Source organism: Callithrix jacchus, chromosome 15, assembly GCF_049354715.1.
Source record: "Callithrix jacchus isolate 240 chromosome 15, calJac240_pri, whole genome shotgun sequence".
Lineage (NCBI taxonomy): Eukaryota > Metazoa > Chordata > Mammalia > Primates > Cebidae > Callithrix > Callithrix jacchus.
In genome coordinates this window covers 99,123,827-99,148,062 of record NC_133516.1, presented here as the reverse complement: position 1 = coordinate 99,148,062, position 24,236 = coordinate 99,123,827, and the positions used below count along the sequence as shown (strand labels likewise).

The 24,236-nt window shown below is 41.7% G+C and overlaps 1 protein-coding gene across 6 annotated transcripts in view; it reads left to right on the top strand.

Moving 5' to 3' along the window:
• Positions 1-3,432: 3,432 nt before the first annotated feature.
• The window catches only part of CD47 (CD47 molecule), a 49,920-nt gene continuing 29,116 nt past the window's right edge, over positions 3,433-24,236 (top strand). For all 6 annotated transcript variants that reach the window (XR_013527721.1, XR_013527722.1, XM_017965268.4 and 3 more), the window contains exons 1-2: positions 3,433-4,266; positions 15,440-15,793. Coding sequence is in view for 4 of the 6 variants with exons in the window: in XM_017965268.4 (XP_017820757.2) it covers positions 3,609-4,266; positions 15,440-15,793 (1,012 nt within the window). In the remaining 2 variants the exon portion in view is untranslated. The remainder of the gene's footprint in view (positions 4,267-15,439; positions 15,794-24,236) is intronic.

The following is a 24,236-nucleotide window of genomic DNA, read 5'->3' as shown; positions in this document are numbered from 1 at the left end:
CACCAGTGGCCTCCCGGTTTCTTAGGTCTTCAGCCTCAGAGTGAGAGGTGCCCCAAGGGCTTCCCCAGTTCTGAGGCCCTCCGTGCTACCGGCACCCCTGGGTCTCCAGGCTTACCGATGGTCTACTCAGGAACTTCTCAGCCTCCATTATCACATGAGCCAATCCCCCTATCTCTCTATCCTATTACTTCTGTCTCTAGAGAACCCTGACTAATACAGACATGCCAATATACTCAGGACAAGTTTCATTTCCTCCAGGCTAACATGATAGAAGAGGAAACTATCGTGTAGAAATAAATATCTACTGACACATTTTGTAAGCAGTATGAACAAAGCATCATGGGAGAGATAACTAGACCCATGAAGTGATAGAGAATCACAGCAAAGAGGAAAAGTAGGATTGAGAAAGGCTTCTGGGAGGAAATGATGTCTCATCTTGGCCTTGAAAGATGAGTTGGAATTCTTTGAGTTGAGGAGCAAAGAAGAAAACATAAGGGAGAATTATGAGAAGCAGAGCAAACAGCGTGAAGCACAAAAGCCTGAGAGCAGAATGGCCCAGGCTTGGAATAATGCAGTGTTGCCAGTGTTGCCTGGCCACGCAACAGATGTGAGCTTGCATTCCATTGGCCAGAAGTATTAACAACTAAAGAATCTTAATTTCAATAAAAGCACATATTCAGAGACACTAAGACGAAAGAGATAATACTCAGAAACTACAACCAGCCAATGACTGATAAGCCAAAAATAGGAACTTAATGATGCTAAGAACCTCTAATATATCAGATCAACTCCAAGGTTAGTTCAACAGTTTCATTCACATATGCTTACACAACACCCTTTTATGCTGGCTGCTTTGCCAGACGCTGATGGAAGACATGGTTCCTGACCCTGAGAGGTTTATTTACTCATTCAGCCACTTATTTATTCACTCCTTCTGTTTATTCTTTTAACAACCATTTTTTGAGTACCTACTATGCACTAGGCAAAGGGGCCAGCAGTAAAGAAGACTCATATGGTCCCTCCCCTCATTGAGCTTACAGTCTCTAGGAAGGAGTTATTACTGACCAGGAAGACAGCTAAATAACAGACAACTTCAATAAAATACAGTAAATGATATGCACACCAAAATAAGACTAAAACACAAAGGACACTTAACTTACACTGACATCATCCTGGGCCTTGGTTTACTGTGGGATCCTTTGCTGTTAGGTTCCCTACTGTGGAAGATGCATCTGGCCCTACACAAAGCACAGACCATGAGTAGGCAGCCACAAAGACTTCTAAGACAAGCGCCAGGGGCACCAGAAGACAGCACTGTCTCATGCCTCTGCTTGACCCACCACCATGGGGCAAAACAGTATTTGCTGAATGAAAAGTTACAATAAGGATACAATTGTATCTACATAAACTTTTAAAGATATTATCACATCAATACCCACTATGTAGTAGGATCTTGATGTTGTGTGGGGAGGAAGATAAAAGCAGATGTAATATTCAGACAGAGGTGAGGGAAAGGGAAACTTTTTTATGCATTGAGAGAGGAAGTTTGTAAATTTTGTCACTGGTATTGGAGTTAGGGAGACTTCAGTCAGACCACAGCCTCTCCCTGAGCTTGTGACCAAGCCTCACTTTTCTTATCTATAAAGGTGACAAGAGTGATTTTTGTTAAGTTTACTTATCTGTAAAGGGGAAACTATAACAACTTTGATATTATGGGGTACGAAGAAAAGAGGATGAAAATGAGAAAAAGGGAGAGAGACAAACAAAAGAGAGAGCAGTGTCACATGTAACTCTGGGCAGAGTGCTTACCATGCCTCTTTCCCTTTGTTTACTCACCTCAAAGAGGGAGACCATAACCTTTACCCTTTCTGAGGTTGTTATGAAGATTAACCTAGGTGATATATCGAATGTGCATTTCCTCTGTTCAAAACATTCTGATATGTATTATCCCCTCCCTCTCCACCCAAGAAACTCCTTACATAAGATAAGGTGAGCTCCACATCCAAATTAAAATGCTTGGAAAAGTTAAAAGGGAAACCTTCTAAATGATTAAATACTGAAAGGGCTTAAGTTATCTCAGAGAGCAGGTAATCAAATCTAGGCAGGCTGCTTTGGAATGTCTCTCCTGGGATAGGCCTCCTCTTGACCCACCACAAAACATAGCCCAGCTAGATTCCCGGGAGCAGCAGTGGTCACCCAGGTGGCCTCGCATTCTATTTTCTGCACAAAAAGACATTAAGCATATAGCTCAGTAGCTCCCAGTGTAAAACAGAACATCACCCGATTTCTACCTCTGAAGGTTGGGGACAGTCCTTTCTAGTCACTCTTCAGCTTCAGGGGGGTTGGTTGGTATCAGGGACAGCTGACAGCCTTATTTAGCCAACCAGCTGCTCTGTGATACACAATGTCCCTAATGCTCAAAGTCTGGTGGATGATTCTTTTGTATCCACATAAGCAGCAGTTGGAGGAGAATCGATGAGTCCCTTTGGTTGCCTCAGGGTGTCAAGGCTGCCATTCAAATCATTACCACCATAATTATTAACCATTGTTTTAGTGAGATGTCTGCCAGACAATTGTTTTTCTTTATTTTTTAATCATTAAAAACGCAATCAAATTTCACTAAAGCAATGCTTGCCTCAAGTCGCATCAACACATTTATTAAACCCCTTCTGTTTGCCGAGCTCAATGGAAAGTCTTGAAGGAGGGAATACTTAAAACGCTCTCGGATTTAAAAGAATTGATACTGCTGTGGGGAAGAGGTTCACACACACACACAAACAATTACAGGAAGAAGCGCGATAGTATACAGTACCCTGGTACAGAGTGTCATAGACAGTGCCACTTTCATATGCTGGGTTTTATTTCTGTGGCAATGGGGTGCTTGGGAGGAGCCGCACTGTGTAGAGGATTTGCAGAAGTAGGGTACTGTGGTGGGAAACTGCTTTCTTTCCCAGCACGTAGGAGGAAAACAGTCAAGGGGGTGGACAGGATGTGCACCCCATTACAGCAGCCAGCAGAGCCTGACTTTTTGATAGGAGAGTACATCAAAGGGTAACTGTTCAAAGTATCTTTAAAAGGACTTTTGCATCAGGATGAATGCCGTGGCCTCTGATTCAGCGATAAATTCAAAAGGCTTGTCCCTATCGTGGCTTGCGGCCACATTTGTACCCCATTGTTCAAGCCTGTTAAACCGAGGGCCTTACATGGGGCAGTCACCAACCAAGCTCGGCGACCTTGCTGGTGGGGACGTGTTGGACACGCTGCCAATGCCTGTTTGCCACAACGCTCGCCAGTCCCGGCCGTGGCGGTGTTCCCAGGTAACAGTGTTTCCCACCGGGAATGAAACTTGTTTGATTAACCCTGATCCAGGATGAAAACACTGAAGAGCCAAGTGAGAAAGACCAAGAGAACCGCAAAGGAAGCAGCAGAGCCAGTGGGCGAGCAGAATACCGAACTCGCGAGGGGCAAGTGGAAGCTCCCTGCGGGCAGGGACCCGGACACCGCCCAGCCCTGGGCGTGGCGGCCTCGGACTCAGGGACCACGGAGGAAGCGGCGAGACGCCCCCACGCGGGGTGCGCTTCGCTGCCGGACGGCGGCGCTTGGGGGAAATGGGCGCAGGTGAAAGCCCAGAAGGCGTCAGGGTCTACGCGCGCAGCCAGACCCGGGGTCCGGGGCGGGGCCCCTGCAGCGGGAGGGCGGGAGTGAAAGCAAAGAGGGCAAAAGTAGAGCGAGAGGACCCCGCGCGAGAGGCAGGAACGGAGCTGCGGGGAGGGGCGGCCGCGGCGGGGTCCCGGGCGAGCGTGGGAACACGGCGCTCAGCCTCCGGCGGCGGACGGGCGCGGCCCCAGGGGCGGGCGGGCGCGACGGGACGAGACCGGGAAGCGCCGCGCGTGCCACCGCCCGGGAGCGGGCATTCGGCCTCCGCGGAGCGGGCGGGCGCCGGGACTGAAGCCCGCGACTGGGGCGGGGGGTGGGGGGGCACGGCGTCAACAGCCGCGGTTGCGGGGCGGGGCCGAGTGCGCGTGCGCGGGCGGGGGAGCGGGCGGGCGGGGGAGCGGGAGGGGAGCGGCGGGAGCGAGCGTGCGCGCGGCCGGGCAGCCTGGGCAGCGGGTCCTGCCTGTGACGGGCGGCGGCGGTTGGTCCTGCCTGTAACGGCGGCGGCGGCGGCGGCTCCAGACACCTGCGGCGGCGGCGGCGGCGACCCCGCGGCGGGCGGGGAGATGTGGCCCCTGGTGGCGGCGCTGTTGCTGGGCTCGGCGTGCTGCGGTGAGTGGCTCCTCGTTCCCAGCCCTGCGGCTGCTGTCGCTTCGCCCCCGCGGGCGTGTGGGCTGCGCCCTCAAGAGGGTGGCCGGGGCGCAGAACGCTCGGGCCTGAGCGCCCGGGGTGCGGACGCGGGAGGGCCCCGCGGGGAATCGGCCGCCGCCTTTCTTCCTCCCTTCCTTTCCCCGGTCGTCTTCTCCCCCCTGGGCGACGGCGGGGCTCGTCTCCTCCACCCGCTTCTCCATCTCCAAACGCACACGCAGAGGACGACTCCAGAAATGAACTAGAAAGAAAGGGCGCGATCGCAGGCGAGGGGCTGCACCTGCCAGGGACCCCCTTCGTTCGCACCCCTCTCCCTCCTCTGTGCTTAGACGCGTTTGGGGTTGAGGGAGGGAGAGTGGGAGGGCTCGGGCCTCTTGCGATGCAAGTGCGCATTTTGGCGAAGTCGGCGAGAAGGGCTTGCTGCTGTTTGCCTCCCACATGAACACAGGAGCGAAGAGGATGTAAAGGACACAATTAAGTTTCATTTTCAACTCGGCAATCAGGAGAATCTTCCGGCCGTGTAATTTTTGCTTTCGTTCTTAATCCTAAAAATAAGCTTCCTGGAAACTCTTCCTTTCTCGTGACCCCCCACGCCCCATCAGCCACTTTCACACATTCCAAATTGTACGTTGAAGTTTTTCCCACTTTATTTGGGGGAACCGTTTAAAAGTAATCTGGATTTCTCCTGAAATAGGAAGACAGTAGCCTCCAGTCAAAACATGTGCCACAGAATGGGATTTGGTGTCTTCCGACGCCAAAGAACCTCCTGCCTCCCCCACCCCACCCCCCGCCACCCCCAAGCTTTTGGAATCCATTTCGCTTTTGTAAAACGTGTGCTTCGACTGTAAAAACAGCAAGGAATAGAAACATCCGTAGCTCTTCGGTGCCTATCACACTTCACATCTGTAGAGCCTTTTGTGAACTTTTGTAAGATTCAGAATTGAGCTTGAGTACCAGTAACAACAATTGTTACATTTATCCTAGAATGCCAAATTAATTCCATTTTAAACTGACTATTAGCCTCAGTGTGCAGTTCCTAAAGGCTATTTCCAGGATACCCGTAAGTCTCTGCTTAGCACTTTCCTCCCTCCCCAAGCATCCTGGATGCTGGGGCTGTGAATCACGATCTCCGTTATCTAAATGCTGATGTTAGATAGTGTTTCCTGTCATACGTTTAGTATGCTTGCTGCCTTCACGGTCATTATAGCTAAAATAATACTGCTTTCAGAGACGTGTTGTATAATCGCACCCTAATTTCAGAACGCCTTCATATTAAACCAGATATGAAGTGATACAATGGCACTCATTCAAACTGGCCAAAATAGCAGAAAATATAAACCATATGCCGTTTTTAAAACAGGCAGATTAGATTTAAATCAAGTAGCTCAGAACTGTTGGAATGGTTCTCTGAGGAAGAGGATTTGTCAGGCCTTCTTTAGATGTAGTTAATATTATTAACTAGCCCTTGTTTACACACAATTTTAATGTATTCAAATCCCTGTATTCATATTATTCAGAATTTAGAGTATTTTATTGTACTTAGTTAATATTGACCTGAAAGAAAAAAATGCAGGCATTATGCAATTGAGTTCTGTTAAGTGTGGATTGTAAAGCAGGAAGTGATAGTATTTGTCATAAAATATATTTTTGTGTGTGTTTAATATGTGGCTTCAAAAGGACATGATGAAGGAAGATGTGTCAGCACACAAGTAGTTATACACCAAGGGGCTTGAGAGACTGACTTTACAATCTAGAATGAGTGAGAAAGTCATGGATTTGTACATTCATTTGTACCGAAGTTTGATTTTGCTTTCAGTTTCATTAATTAAGCCCAGGGAATCAGGGACCTTTCCTGGCAACCTCTACAGTGTTACTGGCCTTTGTGATAAAAATAAGTCATCTCAGATACTAATTTCGTGCAATTACAGGCAAACTGCACCACACCTTAATGGACTGCAAGATGTGGAATGAACTACTATGTTGCTTTCCACTCTGCCCCCACCTCATGTTCAATTATACTTTGTTTAAAAGTGCATACAGTTTCAGTGGTATTCATTAGCTAGTAAATAAAACCTTAAATAATAATGGTGTTGTGAACTGTCTTTTTAGTGGTTGGATTTGTCTTTGTTCAAAATGAGGTTTTTTGTTTTTTGTTTTTTTTTTTAATCGAGTACATATGATTAAATTTTTTTTCATTGTCTAAGTCTAGTAGTAATTTGGCTTACATGAAAATATTTTCTTTTCTCTTAAAGAATATATATGTAATTAAATACAAGTTGCCATTTTAAGGAAGTAAATGCCTATTTAAAAGTACTTATTTATGGGGCCGCCCCAGCAGTCTAGAGGCAGTGTTTTTTAAAGCATTACACTAAATGCCTACCATTAGGACACTTGCTCATGCTGTCATCTGCGTTTTGGCAGATGTTTTATCTTTGCCACTGAGTTGTTCATGGAGATTTGAAAGGCCAAATTCTAAAGATGAGAAATAGATGACTTTCCCTCCAAATTGATGCATGTTCTGAATCTACAATAATCACTCATATTAGCAAAACTAGATTTGCATTTCATAATACGAATTCAGCTGTAGCTAGTATAGGCATTGTTCTAAATACAGTAATGTTCTTTTTGTGACATAATTTTCAACCATGTTCTCTGTCTTTTAGGTTTCTGCTGTCCTACCTTTTTATACAAGATAAACATTTCTATTTTCATATCTTATCTCTCAGTCTGATTTTAATAATATTGTCTTGGGTTATCATAAACTTACTTCCACTTTGTATACTACTGTAGATATTTCTTCTGTGACAAAAAGAACAAGAATAATAGTGTAGAATCGGTTTTGTTAAAGTCATTCTATTACTAAAATAAACAATACAGAGCACCCAGGAAATTTGATTCTGATATTCCTAGGCTAAGACAATAGAACCTGGGTTTTCCTCTTTGTGGTTATACAGCGTTGAAGCAGAAATCAGCTACACCCTCCTCTGAATATGTCATTCCAAATCCATGAAGCAGGTGCGCAAGACTTAAGATCTGGTCAATTTCATGGTTTGAGACTTAGATTAGGAGAACTAATGTGCATATTTGAATATATATTACACTTATAGGTTAAAAGGTAAGGCAAGATGTTTGGCAAGTTCAATGTCTGTCAAAACCACTTTTTCCATTTTAAGCAAGTATGAGCCTATCCTGTGCACCAAGTACTTTGCAAAGCCCTCTTTGACATACAGACAAATTTCAGACAGTATGTCTCTTAATGACTTAAAATGTAGTGTATAGACAGTAGATATATTTTGTTTTTATCCCCTGATGGTACTTAGGTGCTTAATGAGGCCATAATTCTAGATGTTATTGACTTTAAACTGCCCTGCCCCTGTAATTCTAAGTTGGCCTCTTCCAGGCTTATAAGGCCACTTTTAAATTCATTAGGAGGGTTGCTTTGGGGCAGAATTCAATAAAACTTGTGGATACCCCACTGTACCCTAGACCTTTATTTTAGCCTGCATTGAGGAGAGATCTAACTTCATCCTTTTTGTACATAACCCAATTTAGTTAAAGACTCCAGTTCTTCAATCCAGACACTAGTTCTAAGGGCAAAAATAGGTAGGATTCCTTTCTGGCACATATCTTTACTCATGATCTTTGCTGCTTTACCTTAGAGGCTGCTGAGGCTTCTTACCCTATTTCTGAACATGCCTTCCCAGAAGATAATTAACTTCCTACTCTACTGCAAAAAATAGTGGTGTGTGGTTTGGACTCCCTCAGCTTCCCTCCCACCATTACTAAACTGATCTATAATCTCTTAGATAACCTTCATCTCATTCTCTTCCCCTATCCAGCTTCAGAAGAATACCTACTCACCTTTCCAAGGAAAGGACAGCCTGTCTACTACTTTTTCACTTCCACCATCTTGGAGACCTGCTCGTTCAGCTTAATTCTTCCGTCTTGCATCTTAGGTCTTTCCATCTCCATTGACTCCTTTCCCTTAGCTTGCACACATGATCAAATTTTACCCCACGTCAAACAATAAAACAAGAAACCTCAAGAAACAAAATGTCCTTGCCCTCGTCCCTGCCTCCACACTCTCAGTTGTTGCCTTCTCTGCTTTCTTACACTGCCAAATTTATTGCAAAAGGATCACTGCCACTTAATATGTTTTAAGTGCTTGATAAAGCCATCTTCTTTCTCCTTTCTCTTTTACTTCTCAAACATAGTGTGCATCCGATTTCACAGGCCATTTACATTGCTGCAAATGATGTTCTCAGTTTCCATCCAGAGGCCGTTTTTACTCAGCCCACATAACATCTCTTCTGTCCATATGAAGACCCTCCCTTAGTGTCTGCAATGGTACTTTTTGCTGTCTCTCCTGCTTCTATCACTTCTTTTCCTCGCTTCCTTAGTTTATTCCCCTTTGACTATTTGTTCCATAAATGTTGGTGTTTTCCAGGATTTTATTAGAGAATAATAAACCACCTGCTCTGTTTGCTGTGCAAGGACTCTCTGTGCAATCTTTTTCATGCTCATGGTTTCAATTCCCAGCCATATTCTTGGTGGTGACTCCCAAGTCTTTATAGTTCTGACTTTTCTTCTTAAATTCAGACTGATATGTCCTGGAACCTACTGGCCATTTCCATTTTATTCTAGTGCAGATACCTTAATACCCAGACTATTAAATATTGAGAGAGATTTTCCCCAAATATGGAAGCCTCTTTTCTCTATGATTAACCTACTGTCTGACTGGCCAGGCATACTATTAGGTCAACAATTTTAATGTTGCCCTCTTTGTCTCTCCTGCCTTCCATGTCTGACCTCTGTTGATTGCTGTAAGTTTTAGGTTTTCTCTCCAGTTGTTCTTTACTATTGCAATAGTCTCTCTGTGGGTCTCTCTTTCTCTTTTCCCTTCCTGCCCTCAGTCCTCCCTTTACACTGCTGTCAATGTTATTTTTTGTAATGAAATCAAATCTGAGTAGCTTATGATTGTTTATGTTATCAAGTCTAAATTCAGCATGACATTCAAGGAAACCCTTTAGAATTTTTCTTAATCATCTTCTCCAACCTCATTTCCTAGAGCGCACCTAAATAATTCTCTGCTTTCAGTCCTTCCCTTTCTTTATCTGGTTGTACACGTGTTACTCTGCTTAGAAAGCCCCTTCTTTCCCATAACATTCTTACTCATCCTTTGAGACCCAGTTTAAACATCAGCCTCTAGGAAGATCATTCACAGATATATTCTTGTGATTTTTTTTTTTTTTTTTTGAGACTGAGTTTCGCTCTTGTTACCTAGGCTGGAGTGCAATGGCGCGATCTCGGCTCACCGCAACCTCCGCCTCCTGGGTTCAGGCAATTCTCCTGCCTCAGCCTCCTGAGTAGCTGGGACTACAGGCACGCGCCACTATGCCCAGCTAATTTTTCGTATTTTTAGTAGAGACAGGGTTTCACTATGTTGACCAGGATGGTCTCGATCTCTTGACCTCGTGATCCACCTGCCTCGGCCTCCCAAAGTGCTGGGATTACAGGCTTCAGCCACCGCGCCCGGCCTATTCTTTTTTTAAGGAACTTTTCTATCCAGTCATGTGAGTGACTTGAGATTTTTCCATTAAAATATGCAGCTTCATGATTCCATAAACAAGTCTATACAATTGAGAAGCAGTGATTCTTCCTTGAAATATGGAAGTGAATATTTCCTTGAAATATGGAAGGAAAGTATATTTTCTCCCACATGATTTTTAGATTTTTTTCCATGGAATTCATACTTTAAACTTCTTACATAAACAAGGAATATATTGAATTTTACTTTCTGGACCCCGTGTTAGATTGTTAGGATACCACATGAAGACAGTGTCTTACTTTCTGAGTCTGCAGAGATCAGTTAAGTAAAATAGTAATTATACAGTAGTCGGTACAGTGACAACATTTGAACATGAGGCCATGGGAACAATGAGGAGGGGAAGAATACAATTGAGTAATGGTACAGAAGGTGAACAAGATTGAACATTTCGACTGTGCTTTAGCAGGAAGAGCAGAAGTTAGCAAACTGTAGCCGCCATTTCTTGAGCATTTGCTGTATATGTGAAAGGTAGACAAGAACAGTTCATTATCTTATTAAATCTTAGCAATATCGCTATGAGGTATATACCATCACTATTCACATTTTATAGTTGAGGAAACTGAGTGGCAGAGATAAGTAACTTGCCCAAGGTTATACAGCTAAGCAGTGTACGAGCTGTCGTAAATCGGGTCTGACCCCAAAATGTGTGCTCGCAACTATTAAAAACCCGATGTACTCAGTGGGGTGTAGTGTATAGTAGTTAAGAGGCTGTTTAGGTTTGAGGAACAGCATATGCTAAGGCACGGGGATGAGTTCATTTGCATAGTCATGGAATTGCAGTAAGGTCATTACGATTGGTGCTTAGTGTAGAAATGAGGGAGTACTTGAGGTGGGGCTGGAAAGAATCTTGAAAGACCTCATTTGTATTCCATGCTAACGTACTTAGAATTTAGCCTGAAAAGGGTTGAGGGTGTTGTTAAAGTATCTTTCTTAGGCAAAGGAGTGCACATTTGCATTTAGAACAGTTATTTTGGGAACTGTAGAAAATACATCAGGGCCGGGATGGAGAAATCTTGAGGATGGAGGCAGGGAGCTAGTTAGGAGAGTATGGCCATAGTTCATGGACAGGATGACTGTCTCATTCATTCATTCAACAGACATTGGATTTAGGAACTTAATTAGGTTGACCTACCAAGAATTCTCCAAGGCTAAGGAGAGGGGGGTTATCTAACGTGATTCTTAGATCCACTGATAGAAGATAGAAAATACTTTAGCAAAGTGATTTAGGCTGAGGGTAAGAAGGGGAGGTACGTAAGTTTTGGGACACGCTGACTTTGAAGTAAGTGTATTACATCCAAGTGGAAGTGCACAGCAAACAGTTGGCTGTCCAGCCTCTGTAGTTTAGAAGAAATGCAGTGCATGATTAAGTTGTTTAAAAAAGTTTGCAGGTGAAGAAAACCATGAGAGTCAAGGAAAATACTAGAGGGCAGAGGGTGCTGAATCTGAAGCCCTTAGGAACACTAACAGTATGAGTCAAGGAATAGATTTCAACAAAGAAAGCAAACTAGGATGGGGTGGACAAAGCAGGAGGAAGTTTATAATCAGGAGATACCATGAAGGCCAAGAGAGAAGAGCAAGAAAGAAACTGCCCACTGGCTCAAGAACTGTGGAAAAGTCAAGACAGAAAATGAACAAGGCATATTTGATTTTTCACAAAGGGGTGACTTTGGCAAGAGCTGTAGTAGTAAAGAAATAGGGGTGAAGAGGCGGAGGCCAGGTAACAGATTTAAGAAGTGAATTGGAAGTGAGGAAACACACATAGATTGTTAATTTGGGATGCGAGGGAAGAGAGAAACAAGTATGATAAACTTTTTTTTTTAAGTTGGTGAATATTCAAGCAAGTTTTAAAGACAAAAATTAAAAGAAAAACACCTTGTAAATGGAATGAGGGATGTGGGAAGCTGATAATCAACTAGGGAAAGTCCTTGAGATTGATGGGTATGGAGGCAGAAATGGAAGGTAGCTCTCAGCTGATGAGCTTCATTTATGAAAATGAGGCAGAAAAAAAAAGGTGTGGGTAGTTGGGGTTGCAGGTAAGTTGTAGGGAAGGAGTATGGGAAGCTTCAGGGTCTTCCTCTGAAGGATTCAGTTTGTTTTAAGAAATAGGGAGAGAGTTCTGTTGGAGAATGTGGGATAAAGGGCAAAAGGGAATGATATGAGAGTTGTTATAAAGGAGAGAACATTTACAAGAAACCTGATAAAGATTGAAGGCCCAGAGGAGCTCAGACCATGGCATTCTTCTGTTTTTCCCTAGTAGCCACACAAATTTTGTTGGAAATCTGTAAGACTGATTACTCTTCTGCCCATCCATAAGGACGTTGTCCATACAGAAAAGATAACACTTGTAACTTTGTATTATATACAGTACTTATCATACCCTTATGAGAATTGTAAGTTCATAGAAGATAATTTCTATATTTTTTTCATTGCTGTATTTCCACATCCTATCATAATATTTCATATCAGGTAATTCTCAACAAATGTTTGTTGCATTTGTAAAATTTCTAACCTGAACTTGCGTGGTGTGAGCACCATGGATTGAGTGTTCTCTGCCACTACAAAGCTGTCTTCTAGATTGTGATTTGAGACGGTGTGGGCTGATGGTCTATATTCACCAATACTTGTACAGTTCCAATGAAGGTTTCAAGTCCATTACTTTTGGCATTTGGTATAAAATCACTTTCCCATTTTATTTGCTAATTTATCTGTCACTCTGGCATTACTCTTGGTTACATTTATCTACTGCTATCTGATTGAGACTGCTATAAGCATATCTTGTTTATTCAGAGTTTTCACATTTATGTTAATTTTCTGTGTTTCTTTATTTGCTCGCTACATTTTAAATCGTTTCTTCACTTTGCTGTTTTATGAGAAGGCAGTAGGCAAAAGGAAAAAAAAAACCCAAATCAGACAATTTGACTACTTAATAGTTTTTTAATGCATCTTTATTATAGAGATTGAAGTTATAGTTAATAGCTGGAGTGATATTTTTGGCCTGCCCTTATTTATTAATTACTAGTGCAAAAGTTATTCAAATTGTGGTTTATCCAGGTCAATTTTACTTTTATTTTTACTAATAGCGTTTATTCGACTTAAATCGCTTCAGCTATAAAATGTTTTTATTAATAACTCATAATGCAGTACAATTATTGCTTTCTGTATTTCTCTGAAAATTTGTTCTCTAAACAGACATTATGAACTTGTGGAGTGTTTGCCAGCTGCTTCTTACTTAATTAAAACCTTTAAAAGTTTCATGGGATGACTGAGTTCCTCATTCGTACCTCTTTTTTTTAAAGAATAATTTTGAAAAGTCAAACCATGATTCATACAAGTATAAAATGAACATGTGTCAAAGATTTTATTTCACTCATTAATTAACAAGCAAACCAGCAAGAAGGCAAAACCCTTTTAAAAGAAAATTGGAAAAACAGACACATTTATAGGCAATCAAGAATGCCTAAATGAATTTGCTAATAAATGCAGAATTGGTCAGTGTCCTCAGGGCAGTAAAATGTAGTCTTTTGGAATCTTCTCTTCCACCAGGTAGAAATCAATTGCAGAAACAAGATTTATTTTTATCTCTGTGGACACCAATCCATTTGAATTACCATCAGTTTTCTACAACTTATGAAACTCCAAGATAGCCCTGTCAAAGTCAGTGAAAGGCACAGGCTTCTGCAGAGTCAGATAATTCCAAAAGGTCTGTTAGACATTTCCCAGCACTCCATTCAAAGGATACCCAGTAATCTTTGTGTCCCTTTCAAAATATTTCACCGTATTTTTGGATACTTTCCTTTCTGTATAATTTGAACATCTTCACCCCTCTATTCTTCTCTTGTATACTATGTTTTCTCTCTCTCAGTGTTGCTCCATCAGGGGAAATAATTCACAATTCCAAAGTTTTAAAGAATGCCATGGAAGTCCAGGTTTTGCCTTGGGCTTCCTAATATTTAGGTGGCTAGAATGTAAATAACTGGGAAGAGATAAGATGTGGATGCCCACATTGTAGGTTCAAACGGCAGATTCCCAGAAATACAACAATTTGGACTAGTCAAGGAAGGTCCATATCATTACATTAAAATGCCAGAGTATCTAGTTTTTATAGCATCACCCTACATTTTTATAGCACAGCATTGTTTAGAGAGGACTTGCCACTGTATTTCCCACGTTAATGCTCACCACAGTTCTGTGAAGTAGCCCGGTGTTTGTTTTTGATCCTCCTATTTACAGAGAGTAAACCAAGGCATAGAAAAGTGAGTTGCTTAAGGCCGCATATTTAAAAGGGGCAGAAATAGGATGTTTACTCAGGCAATCTGAACATTGTCCAGCATACATTCCACTATGCATCCTTGCATTCAATTCATGGGGTATTTATTGAATAAACAGTGTCCTTAACAATGAAAACATTCTGTGCCTCTGATTTTTATTCCAGTTTATGTAGAAGGAAATTTTAAGCCTGAACTATTAACAAAGTTGGTATTTTATATTTGTTAGTAATTTGCGTTTTGTTTTAGTTTATGTTTTGAGGGGAAGGCCAAGCAGCTACTTAGATAAATGAGTTGCTACGTGTCTGACGAATATGGAGGACAACTACAATTCCTATACATTTTTGTACATTCTAGTTGAACAATGAGTGATTACATTTTTACCCTTTTCTGTATGGCAAACGACTGGTAGTTTATGCTATTGAAAAGTGTTGATAGGATACTTATTAGCAGTAACTTCTCTTGGTTTCAACTTCTATCTTACTCAGCTTTTTCAGTTTTGTGGTTTGTTGGAGGAAGAATACCTGTAATATATGTACATTTGGAGATTGTTCTGTAGTGTCAATGAAATGTGGGGGTGTGAAAATTTCATTCAAAACTCCCATACGAAATGTCTATTGCTGCCTATATTTTGCAATGGAAAAGTAGCCACAGATAATGTTTTTTTTTTTCTCATTAGTATTCTAAGATTTTTCATCCTACTGGAAAGATGTGATTTGATTCATCCGATTTACCTTGTATATTAAAGTACAGAAGAACCTGCCACTGTTTTTGGAAATGCAGTATAAGGATAAAGATAAATTTCATATCAGTTCAGCAAGTTCTATTTAGCAATGTATTGAAGTTGAGACTGAATATAATATTTGGCTTGATTTTCTGTTCAAAATTTTACCTGATAAGGACAATATTTTTCCACACATATCAGTAGGCAGTAATGATTACTTCAGAGGTTCCCTAGCCAGATACTACACCTGCACGTTCCAACACAGTTGCTGAATTTATTCCCAAGATGCATGGTAATGTATACTTTGTATTATTGAGAATGAATAGAGAAAAGTCATAATGATGCCTTCCAGCTGTGCAAGTTCATATTAAAATATAATTTGTTTCCATTTTTCACCTAATAGGTCTTTTTCATTGCTACCCTGTTTACTTAAGTGAACAATAGAAACGTTGCTTTTTAGCTTAAGGATTTCTAACATACCTAAGATCTTCCAGTACAGGCTTCTATAATTAATGAAATGCTTTTCTTTTTCCTTTCCAGGTTCAGCTCAGCTACTATTTAATAAAACAAAATCTGTAGAATTCACGTTTTGTAATGAGACTGTCGTCATTCCTTGCTTTGTTACAAATATGGAGGCTCAAAACACTACTGAAATATACGTAAAGTGGAAATTTAAAGGGAGAGATATTTACACCTTTGATGGCGCGCTGAACAGGTCCACTGTCCCCTCTGGCTTCAACAGTGCAAAAATTGAAGTCTCACGATTACTTAAAGGAGATGCTTCTTTGAAGCTTGATAAGAGTGATGCTACCTCACATACGGGAAACTACACTTGCGAAGTAACAGAATTAACCAGAGAAGGTGAAACGATCGTCGAGCTAAAATATCGTGTTGGTAAGACTTCTTTGAAAGTTCCTCTTTTGTTTGTCCTGCTACAGCTTGATTTTTTTTGGAGAGTAGGCCAAACGGGGTTAGGTACTCCTTTGAATCAAAAAGCAGACTATTAATAATGAATGTTGATATAATGTTTAGCAGGTTTAAGATTGTGATTTCTATCCTATTTGTTAGTCTACTCTTCTCAGTAAAACACATTTGCTATTCAATTTGTATTACTTGGTAATTTGTATATTGTGCGGTTCTCAAACTTTCGTCTAAGGACCATTCTATTTGGATGATTGGTCCTGGGGTAATGTACTGTTCATTTCTGTTCGCTGCCATCCAAGTACTTTCTTTCCTATGACTAATTTTCAAGTCTTTTTCAAATTATTTAGCCTTTTTTTTTTAACCTTACACTTTGACCAGGGGTTGGCAAGTCCCAGCCATGCTCCCTTTGGAGAGAATAGAGGAGAATCAGGAGATTAAATCACATTATCCTGCATGATTTCTTGAGTTTTTTTGTGCTTAGCTTTACTTTGGTCTTCTTTTCCTTGGCCAAGATATGGGAAAGCTAGGGATTCAAATTAATTTATTCAAATTCAGGCTTGATTATAGCACCATTATTCTGCCCATTTAGTCACAAACTTGGGTTGGCGAGGGGTACAAGCTAGTAAGTTTAGCTGAATTAACCCGTCTCCTCTCTCTACTGTTTCCTGCTGTGCTAGCTGAGTTCTTCAACCCCATATGAGTATCTTCTGACTTTCTGTTTTGAAATCTCTGTTTAGAATTACCTGTCATATTACTGATCATGGGTTAACCACATTTTGAGAACCTTAACTCTAGATAGGTTCAGAACTGTTCAGTTGGATCAACTTTTTGCCTAGCTTTTATGAGGTATCTCCTACCAGATTAGGAAAGGGGTGTTGGGTTTGATGAAATGTCTGGACATCACTTAGGATTGATTATCAGGAAGTCTGAGTTGTAGGCCCTGTTCAGCAACTTACTGTTCACTTGTGTGATCTTGAGAAGGTACTTAACTGAGTCCAAGTTACCTCGTGTCTGGAATGGAGATGACAGTAGATACTTGCTCTTACGTATTCTACAGTCAAATGAGCATCAGGTGAGATCCCACGTTGGACATTTTTTTTTTTTTTTTTTTTTTGTAAACCAAAGCGTGTTGTAAATGTTAGTTGTTTTCCTGGGATGTTTATTTTATGAAGTAAGGTATCAAGTAGTTGAAGCTAGCCTGGAGAATTGTGAGAGGGATTTGTGTGCAGTGAGGAATGGGCAGGGGATGGCTCTGATGAGGCAAGAGAACTTGGAAGGGTTTTCACCTCGGAGATCTCTCTTACATTGTAGCTTTTACTATTGCTATTAATTTGGGCAAAGGAACTTTTTCTTTCTTTCTTTCTTTCTTTTTTTTTTTTGTTAAGTATACTTTTCAGGAAGGGTGTAATCAATGAGTCATATGCACTGCAAATAACCAGAGTTAGATCATCTAATACCTCATTGAAATTTTTCTGAGGGAACGTGCAGTTTCGTGGAAATGAAAGACTAAGACATGGGGGAACAGGAACGTTGCAGGGTAGTGTCGGTCACTGAGAGGTAAACTGGAAAATTCAAGATATGAGATTTGAAAGGCCAGAAGATGGAAAGGAAAGGAATGCCAGGATCTGAGATAAAAATAGTTTATAATTTTGCATGTGATTGAAATATTGTTTTATCTTTCTTTGTTTTCCAAATACCCTATAAAAATAAGAACTAGACTTATTTTGGGGGCCATTATGAGGAGAAAGTATTATCTTATTGTGGAGAGTGTAGAAAATTCTACCAGAAGTTTGAGGCATTTGGCTTTGCATCCATTTTAATTTTTTGAAATAATTATTGATTCATAGGAAGATATAAAGATAGAGAGGTACCGTGTGCCCTTCACCCAGTTCCTATATGGTTCCTCGTATGTAACTCTAACATAGTGTGAAAAACAGGAAGTTCATAATGGTGCGGTGTGTGTGAATGGTTCTCTCTCATTTTATCATGTGTATATTTGTGTAACTGCCACCACAATCAGAACAGAAACCTATCCACCATCACAGATACCTCCCTCATGCTTATTCTTAGTAGTCATATTGCCACTCCCACTGTCCCTGACCTGGCAAGCACCAATTTGTCCTCCATATCTATAGTTTTGTCATTTCAACAGTGTTAAATAAATGGAATCATACTGGATATGACCTTTTGAGAATGGCTTTTTCACTCAGCACAATGCCCTTGAGATCTATCCAAGTTGTTGCATGTATCAATAGTTCCTTTTTTCTTTCTTTTTTTTTTTTTTGCTGAGTAATAGTCCACAGTATGAGTATATCACAGTTTGTTCAACCATTTACCTACTGGAGGACATTATGGTTGTTTCCAAGTTTGGGCTGTTACAAATGAAGCTGCTGTGAGCAGCTGTGCACAGGTTCTTGTGTAGACACAGTTTTCATTTCTCTGGGATAAATGCTTAGAAGTATGCTTACTGGGCTGTATGGTAAGTATATGCTTAGTTTTTGAAGAAACTGCCAGACTTTTCCAGAGTGGCTATTTCGTTTTACATTTCCATCAACAGTATAAGAGTGATCTAGTTTCTCCACATCCACATCAATATGGTGCCAATATGTTGTACCCATTTTTAACTGAAAAAAAAAAAAACTTATCTGCACAAAAAGGTTAAATGGTGCAGGAGTCTTACTACGAAATATAAGTTTTTTCTAGTAAGAATACTTACCTGTCACGGACTTTCAAGATTTAGGCATTAGAAACCATTTTTGCTATGTTGCGATTTTTTAAATACAGGCATAAATAAGAAACAGAATTTTCTCAATAGAGAATTGAATTCTACTTAATGGAATGCAGATAATGGTGACCATTCTTTGTGCCTTTTTTTTTTTTTTTTGGAGGACTAGGCCTGAATACATGGAAACGCTGTAAGATGTAGTTTTATGTACCTCTGCGCCTATGTATAATGTAGTCCAATGTAAGGAGCGCTGGACTTGAATTTAGAAAGCTGTTTTCTAGACTTGACTGTTTAATAATAGCTTAAGAAAACTTGGATAGGAAACTCAAACTACCTGGCCCTCGGATTTTTCTCAGTACAATGGGGATGCCATCAGTATCATGGAAATGTTTGAGATATAAATAATATCCCTCTCGCTTCACAAAATTTTACGAAGTGCCTACCACGTGTCAGGCACTGTGTAGGTGTCACAGGCGCTGGGAAGAATAAGACATCACTGATGTCAAGGAAGTGGTTGCAGTACGAATGAGAAGAGAAACGTGACCTAACATTTGTTTCCACACGTGCCACATACTTCATGTAAGACGTATCTTGTTATCCTCTCAGGAACTCTAGGAGATAGATGGAAGTCTTGCCATTTAACAAATAAAGAACGGAAAGAGATTGAAGGTATTGTTCAAGGTAAGAGGAAGAGCCAGGAATTTAACCTAGATCTCTTTGGCACCAAAACCCAGTATTTTTACCACCATAGTATGTGGTTCATGTGAAAACACCTTGTAAATAACTAACTACTAAATGCAAATAATAGTAATCATAAAATTTGTTATTAATATTTCTGTTCTGTTAGTAGTACAAACGCTCGAAAGCTTAAAGTTTATTTTTTTGTAAATAAAACTATTAGAGTTTTGTTTTGAAAGGTCATTCCAGTTCCACAGAGCTGCCAATTCCATTGTTACCAACAGCACATACAGTCAGTTCATAACAAGGACATGAAGGCATGGCAAGATCTTTGAATTAGTTTTCTAGTGCTGCGTAACTACTACAAACATAGCAGCTTAAAACAATACCCATTTTTTAGCTCACAGTTTTGTAGGTGGCAAGCCTGGCCATGGCATGACTGGGTTCTCTGATCAAGGTTTTAAAAGACTAAAATCAAGGTGTTGCCCACGTCATACTTTCATTTGGAGCTTGAGGTCTTATTCCAGGTTCACATAATTACAGCAGAATTCAATTCCTTATGATTGAATTTCTTTGTTAAATATCTGCCAGGGAATTCTGGTAGCTCCTAGAGATTGCCTTCGTTTCTTACTTCGTGGCCCCTTGCCTATTTAAAGGCAGCAAAGGAGAATCTCCCTTTTGTTGAATCCCTTTCACATGTTGAGTTTATTTGCCAGGAAGAGCCCAGACTCTTTTAAGAGAACATTGATTAGGTCAGCCATCTCTCCCTCAAAAATAATTTCTCTTTCTTAAAGTCAGCTGATTGGGGATCTTAATTACATCAGCAAGCTCCCTTCACTGGGTGACATAATCATGGAAATGAAATCCAACGCATTTACAGTCTCGGTTTCCTACACACAAGGGAAGGGAATTATGAAAGATGCATGGCCAGGGCAGAGGTCTGGCGACCACCTTAGAATTCTGGGTTTGATTAAATAAATAATGGGACTGTAGCCTAGTGAGTTGACATATCAGAACAGCCATCACAATCCTGAAACATCAAGTAAAAGTTTGGCTTGCATTTCAGTATTTTAAATGTTACTGGTGTGTGTGTGTGTGTGTGTGTGTGTAACCTGGTGTTCTCTCTGTTATAAATGTTACTGTGCTGTGGGGTGTGTGTGTGTGTGTGTAACCTGGTGTTCTCTCTGTTATAAATGTTACTGTGCTGTGGGGTGTGCGTGTGTGTGTGTGTGTGTGTGTGTGTAACCTGGTGTTCTCTCTGTTATAAATGTTACTGTGCTGTGGGGTGTGCGTGTGTGTGTGTGTGTGTGTGTGTGTAACCTGGTGTTCCCTCTGTTATAAATGTTACTGTGCTGTGGGGTGTGCGTGTGTGTGTGTGTGTGTGTGTAACCTGGTGTTCCCTCTGTTATAAATGTTACTGTGCTGTGGGGTGTGCGTGTGTGTGTGTGTGTGTGTGTGTGTAACCTGGTGTTCCCTCTGTTATAAATGTTACTGTGCTGTGGGGTGTGCGTGTGTGTGTGTGTGTGTGTGTGTAACCTGGTGTTCCCTCTGTTATAAATGTTACTGTGCTGTGGGGTGTGTGTGTGTGTGTGTGTGTGTGTAACCTGGTGTTCCCTCTGTTATAAATGTTACTGTGCTGTGGTGTGTGTGTGTGTGTGTGTGTGTGTGTGTAACCTGGTGTTCCCTCTGTTATAAATGTTACTGTGCTGTGGGGGGTGTGTGTGTGTGTGTGTGTGTAACCTGGTGTTCCCTCTGTTATAAATGTTACTGTGCTGTGGGGTGTGCGTGTGTGTGTGTGTGTAACCTGGTGTTCCCTCTGTTATAAATGTTACTGTGCTGTGGGGTGTGTGTGTGTGTGTGTGTGTGTAACCTGGTGTTCCCTCTGTTATAAATGTTACTGTGCTGTGGGGTGTGTGTGTGTGTGTGTGTGTGTGTAACCTGGTGTTCCCTCTGTTATAAATGTTACTGTGCTGTGGGGTGTGTGTGTGTGTGTGTGTGTGTAACCTGGTGTTCCCTCTGTTATAAATGTTACTGTGCTGTGGGGTGTGCGTATGTGTGTGTGTGTGTGTGTGTAACCTGGTGTTCCCTCTGTTATAAATGTTACTGTGCTGTGGGGTGTGCGTGTGTGTAACCTGGTGTTCTCTCTGTTGTAAATGTTACTGTGGTGTGGGGTGTGTGTGTGTGTGTGTAACGTGGTGTTCCCTTTGTTTGTGGAGGTGTGAAGGAGACACTTGGTTTTGGAATGGTGTCTTCACTTTTTTAGGTTGCCTCATTTTTGTACAGTGATAAGACAAATGAGGTCCTGGGCTTTAATAACGCTTACGCTTGGAAGCAAAAATTAAACACTCATTCAAAGCCCACACCCTGGTGATATCACTTCTTTGCCTTTCCACCAGCAAGGAGTTCATCTTCATGGAAGCCACTCACCTGTCCAGGGCTCAGACGAGCATGACAGACGTAGTTGCCATCCATAGCTTGGGTAGAATAAGGATGTGAATGTTGTTGGCTTATCTTTATTAAGCCCGAGATGGAAAAATATCTGACATTGCCCTTAGTCCACTTTAAGTTTAATTTATGTTCTCAGTGGCATAGAAATTTAAAGCTGAAAGGGATCTTAAAAAGGTATCATGTCTTACTCTCCCTTTGAGGAAGAAGAGTTAACGTCATCTGACAATACTACTGTAACAAATCATAGCTTCATAGGCATGTAAGTGGCTTTATATAAAACATTGTTGTCATTGTTTTTTCTCCCAGCATCTCAATCGGTTCTTTTTTTTTTTTTTTTTTCCTGAGACGGAGTTTCATTCTTGTTGCCCAGGTTGGAGTGCAATGGCACAGCTCACTGCAACCTCCACGTCCTGGGTTCAAGTGATTCTCCTGCCTCAGCCTCCCAAGTAGCTGGGATTACGGTCATGTGCCACCACACCCACTAATTTTTGTATTTTCAGCAGAGATGGGGTTTTGCCATGTTGGCCAGGCTGATCTGGAACTCCTGACCTCGTGATCCACCCGCCTTGGCCTCCCAAATTGCTCGGATTAAAAGTGTAAGCCACCGCACCCAGCCTCATTTGGTTCTTAAATATCTAATGCAGTGATCCTCCGACTTTTCCCACTGTAACAAATTAGAGAGAGAGGGAACACGCTCATCAGGGACTGTAGCTGAACTCCAGCGGAAATGTACAGCAGTGTTTTCAAACTGAGAGAACCAAGGAGGCCTCTCTCCACTGTGTGCTCCCCACCCACATCACACACACCAGGGAACAATTTAAAATCCTGGCATGTAGTGAGAAGGGAGAGTGATAAACTGATAAATTCTGGTTCAGAATCACTTAGGTCGGGCTTGGCAGCCCATGCCTGTAATCCCAGCACTTTGGGAGGCCAAGGTGGGCAGATCATTTGAGATCAGGAGTTTGAGACCAGCCTGGCCAACATGGTAAAACCCTGTCTCTACCAAAAATACAAAAATTAGCTGGGCATGGTGGTGCTTGCCTATAATACCAGCTATTCGAGAGGCTGAGGCAAGAGAATTGCTTGAACCCAGGAGGCAGAGGTTGCAGTGAGCTGAGACTTTGCCACTGAACTCGAGCCTGGCCGTCAGAGCAAGACTCCATCTCAGAAAAAAAAAAAAAAAAAGAACCACTTAGACAGTTTTCTTTTTTGTTCTATAATCTTATTCTGTCATTGAAATGTCTCATATTTCCTGTTTTCACATAGAATCTGGGGGTCATCAAGTAGTCATCCATTCTGTCTCATCATCTAATTTACAGATTATTTCTATCACACCCCAAGTAGCTGGCCATTCAAATTTTTTACCTAAATCTTGACAGGATGAGACATTATTACTTGCCAGAGAACCTTGGTCTGTTATCAGGCAGTTTCAATTCTTCCTAAAGTCAAACTAAAAATTACTACTATTCTCACTCACTGGAGGGGGGCTGTAGTATTGCTCTCCAGTTTGTTTTCTCTGGGATAAAAATCCCTATTCTTTTAGCCATTGCTCGTGGTTTCAGGATCCCCATTCCAGTCGTCTTCCTTTGGAGCAATTCCCTGTTAGATCTTTAAATGTAATGAGTGAAACTGAGTTCAGGACTGAGTTTGTTGGTCACACCCTTCTCCCTTCCGAATTACTGCTGCTGTAACTTTCTGACAGGTCCTGCTTCCCTGTAACCCATTCTCCGTGTGGCTGCCGAAGATCTGAAATAAGTCAGATTATTTTTCTTCCCTATTGAAAGCTTTCCAACTACTTGTCATTGCACTTAGAATAAAATCCAAACTCTCCCAACACACTGTTAAGATTCTACATGGTCGGCCGAGCGCGGTGGCTCAAGCCTGTAATCCCAGCACTTTGGGAGGCCGAGGCGGGTGGATCACGAGGTCAAGAGATCGAGACCATCCTGGTCAACATGGTGAAACCCCGTCTCTACTAAAAATACAAAAAATTAGCTGGGCATGTTGGCGCGTGCCTGTGATCCCAGCTACTTGGGAGGCTGGGGCAGGAGAATTGCCTGAACCCAGGAGGCGGAGGTTGCGGTGAGCCGAGATCGCGCCATTGCACTCCAGCCTGGGTAACGAGAGCGAAACTCTGTCTCAAAAAAAAAAGACTCTACGTGGTCTTGCCGCAGTAGACTGAATTCGTCGCTGAATTCCAGGTTGGTCACAGTGGTCATTGTTTGGCTTCTCAAACTTGCCATTCCTTTGTAGTCTTCCTCCCTGTCTTCACAGCCTAGGCTCCTTCTCATCCTAGGCTTCGTTTCCTTCCTTTCTCTGCCAGCCTGTCCTTACTGCCCCAGAGCATTTGTCCTCAGCGTCTCCCACTCTGCACACTCATGGTCCCCTGCGTTGTTCACTGCTGGCCCTCAAGAGCCTAGAGGAGTTCCTCCCCCTGGTGGGCTTTCAATAAGTGTTTTTGGAATAAGTGAAAAATGAGTGGTCACATCAGGGTCGAATGTATCCCTTACTGTTACTGATATATTCTAAGTTAATATCAACATATTAATATTCTATTAATAT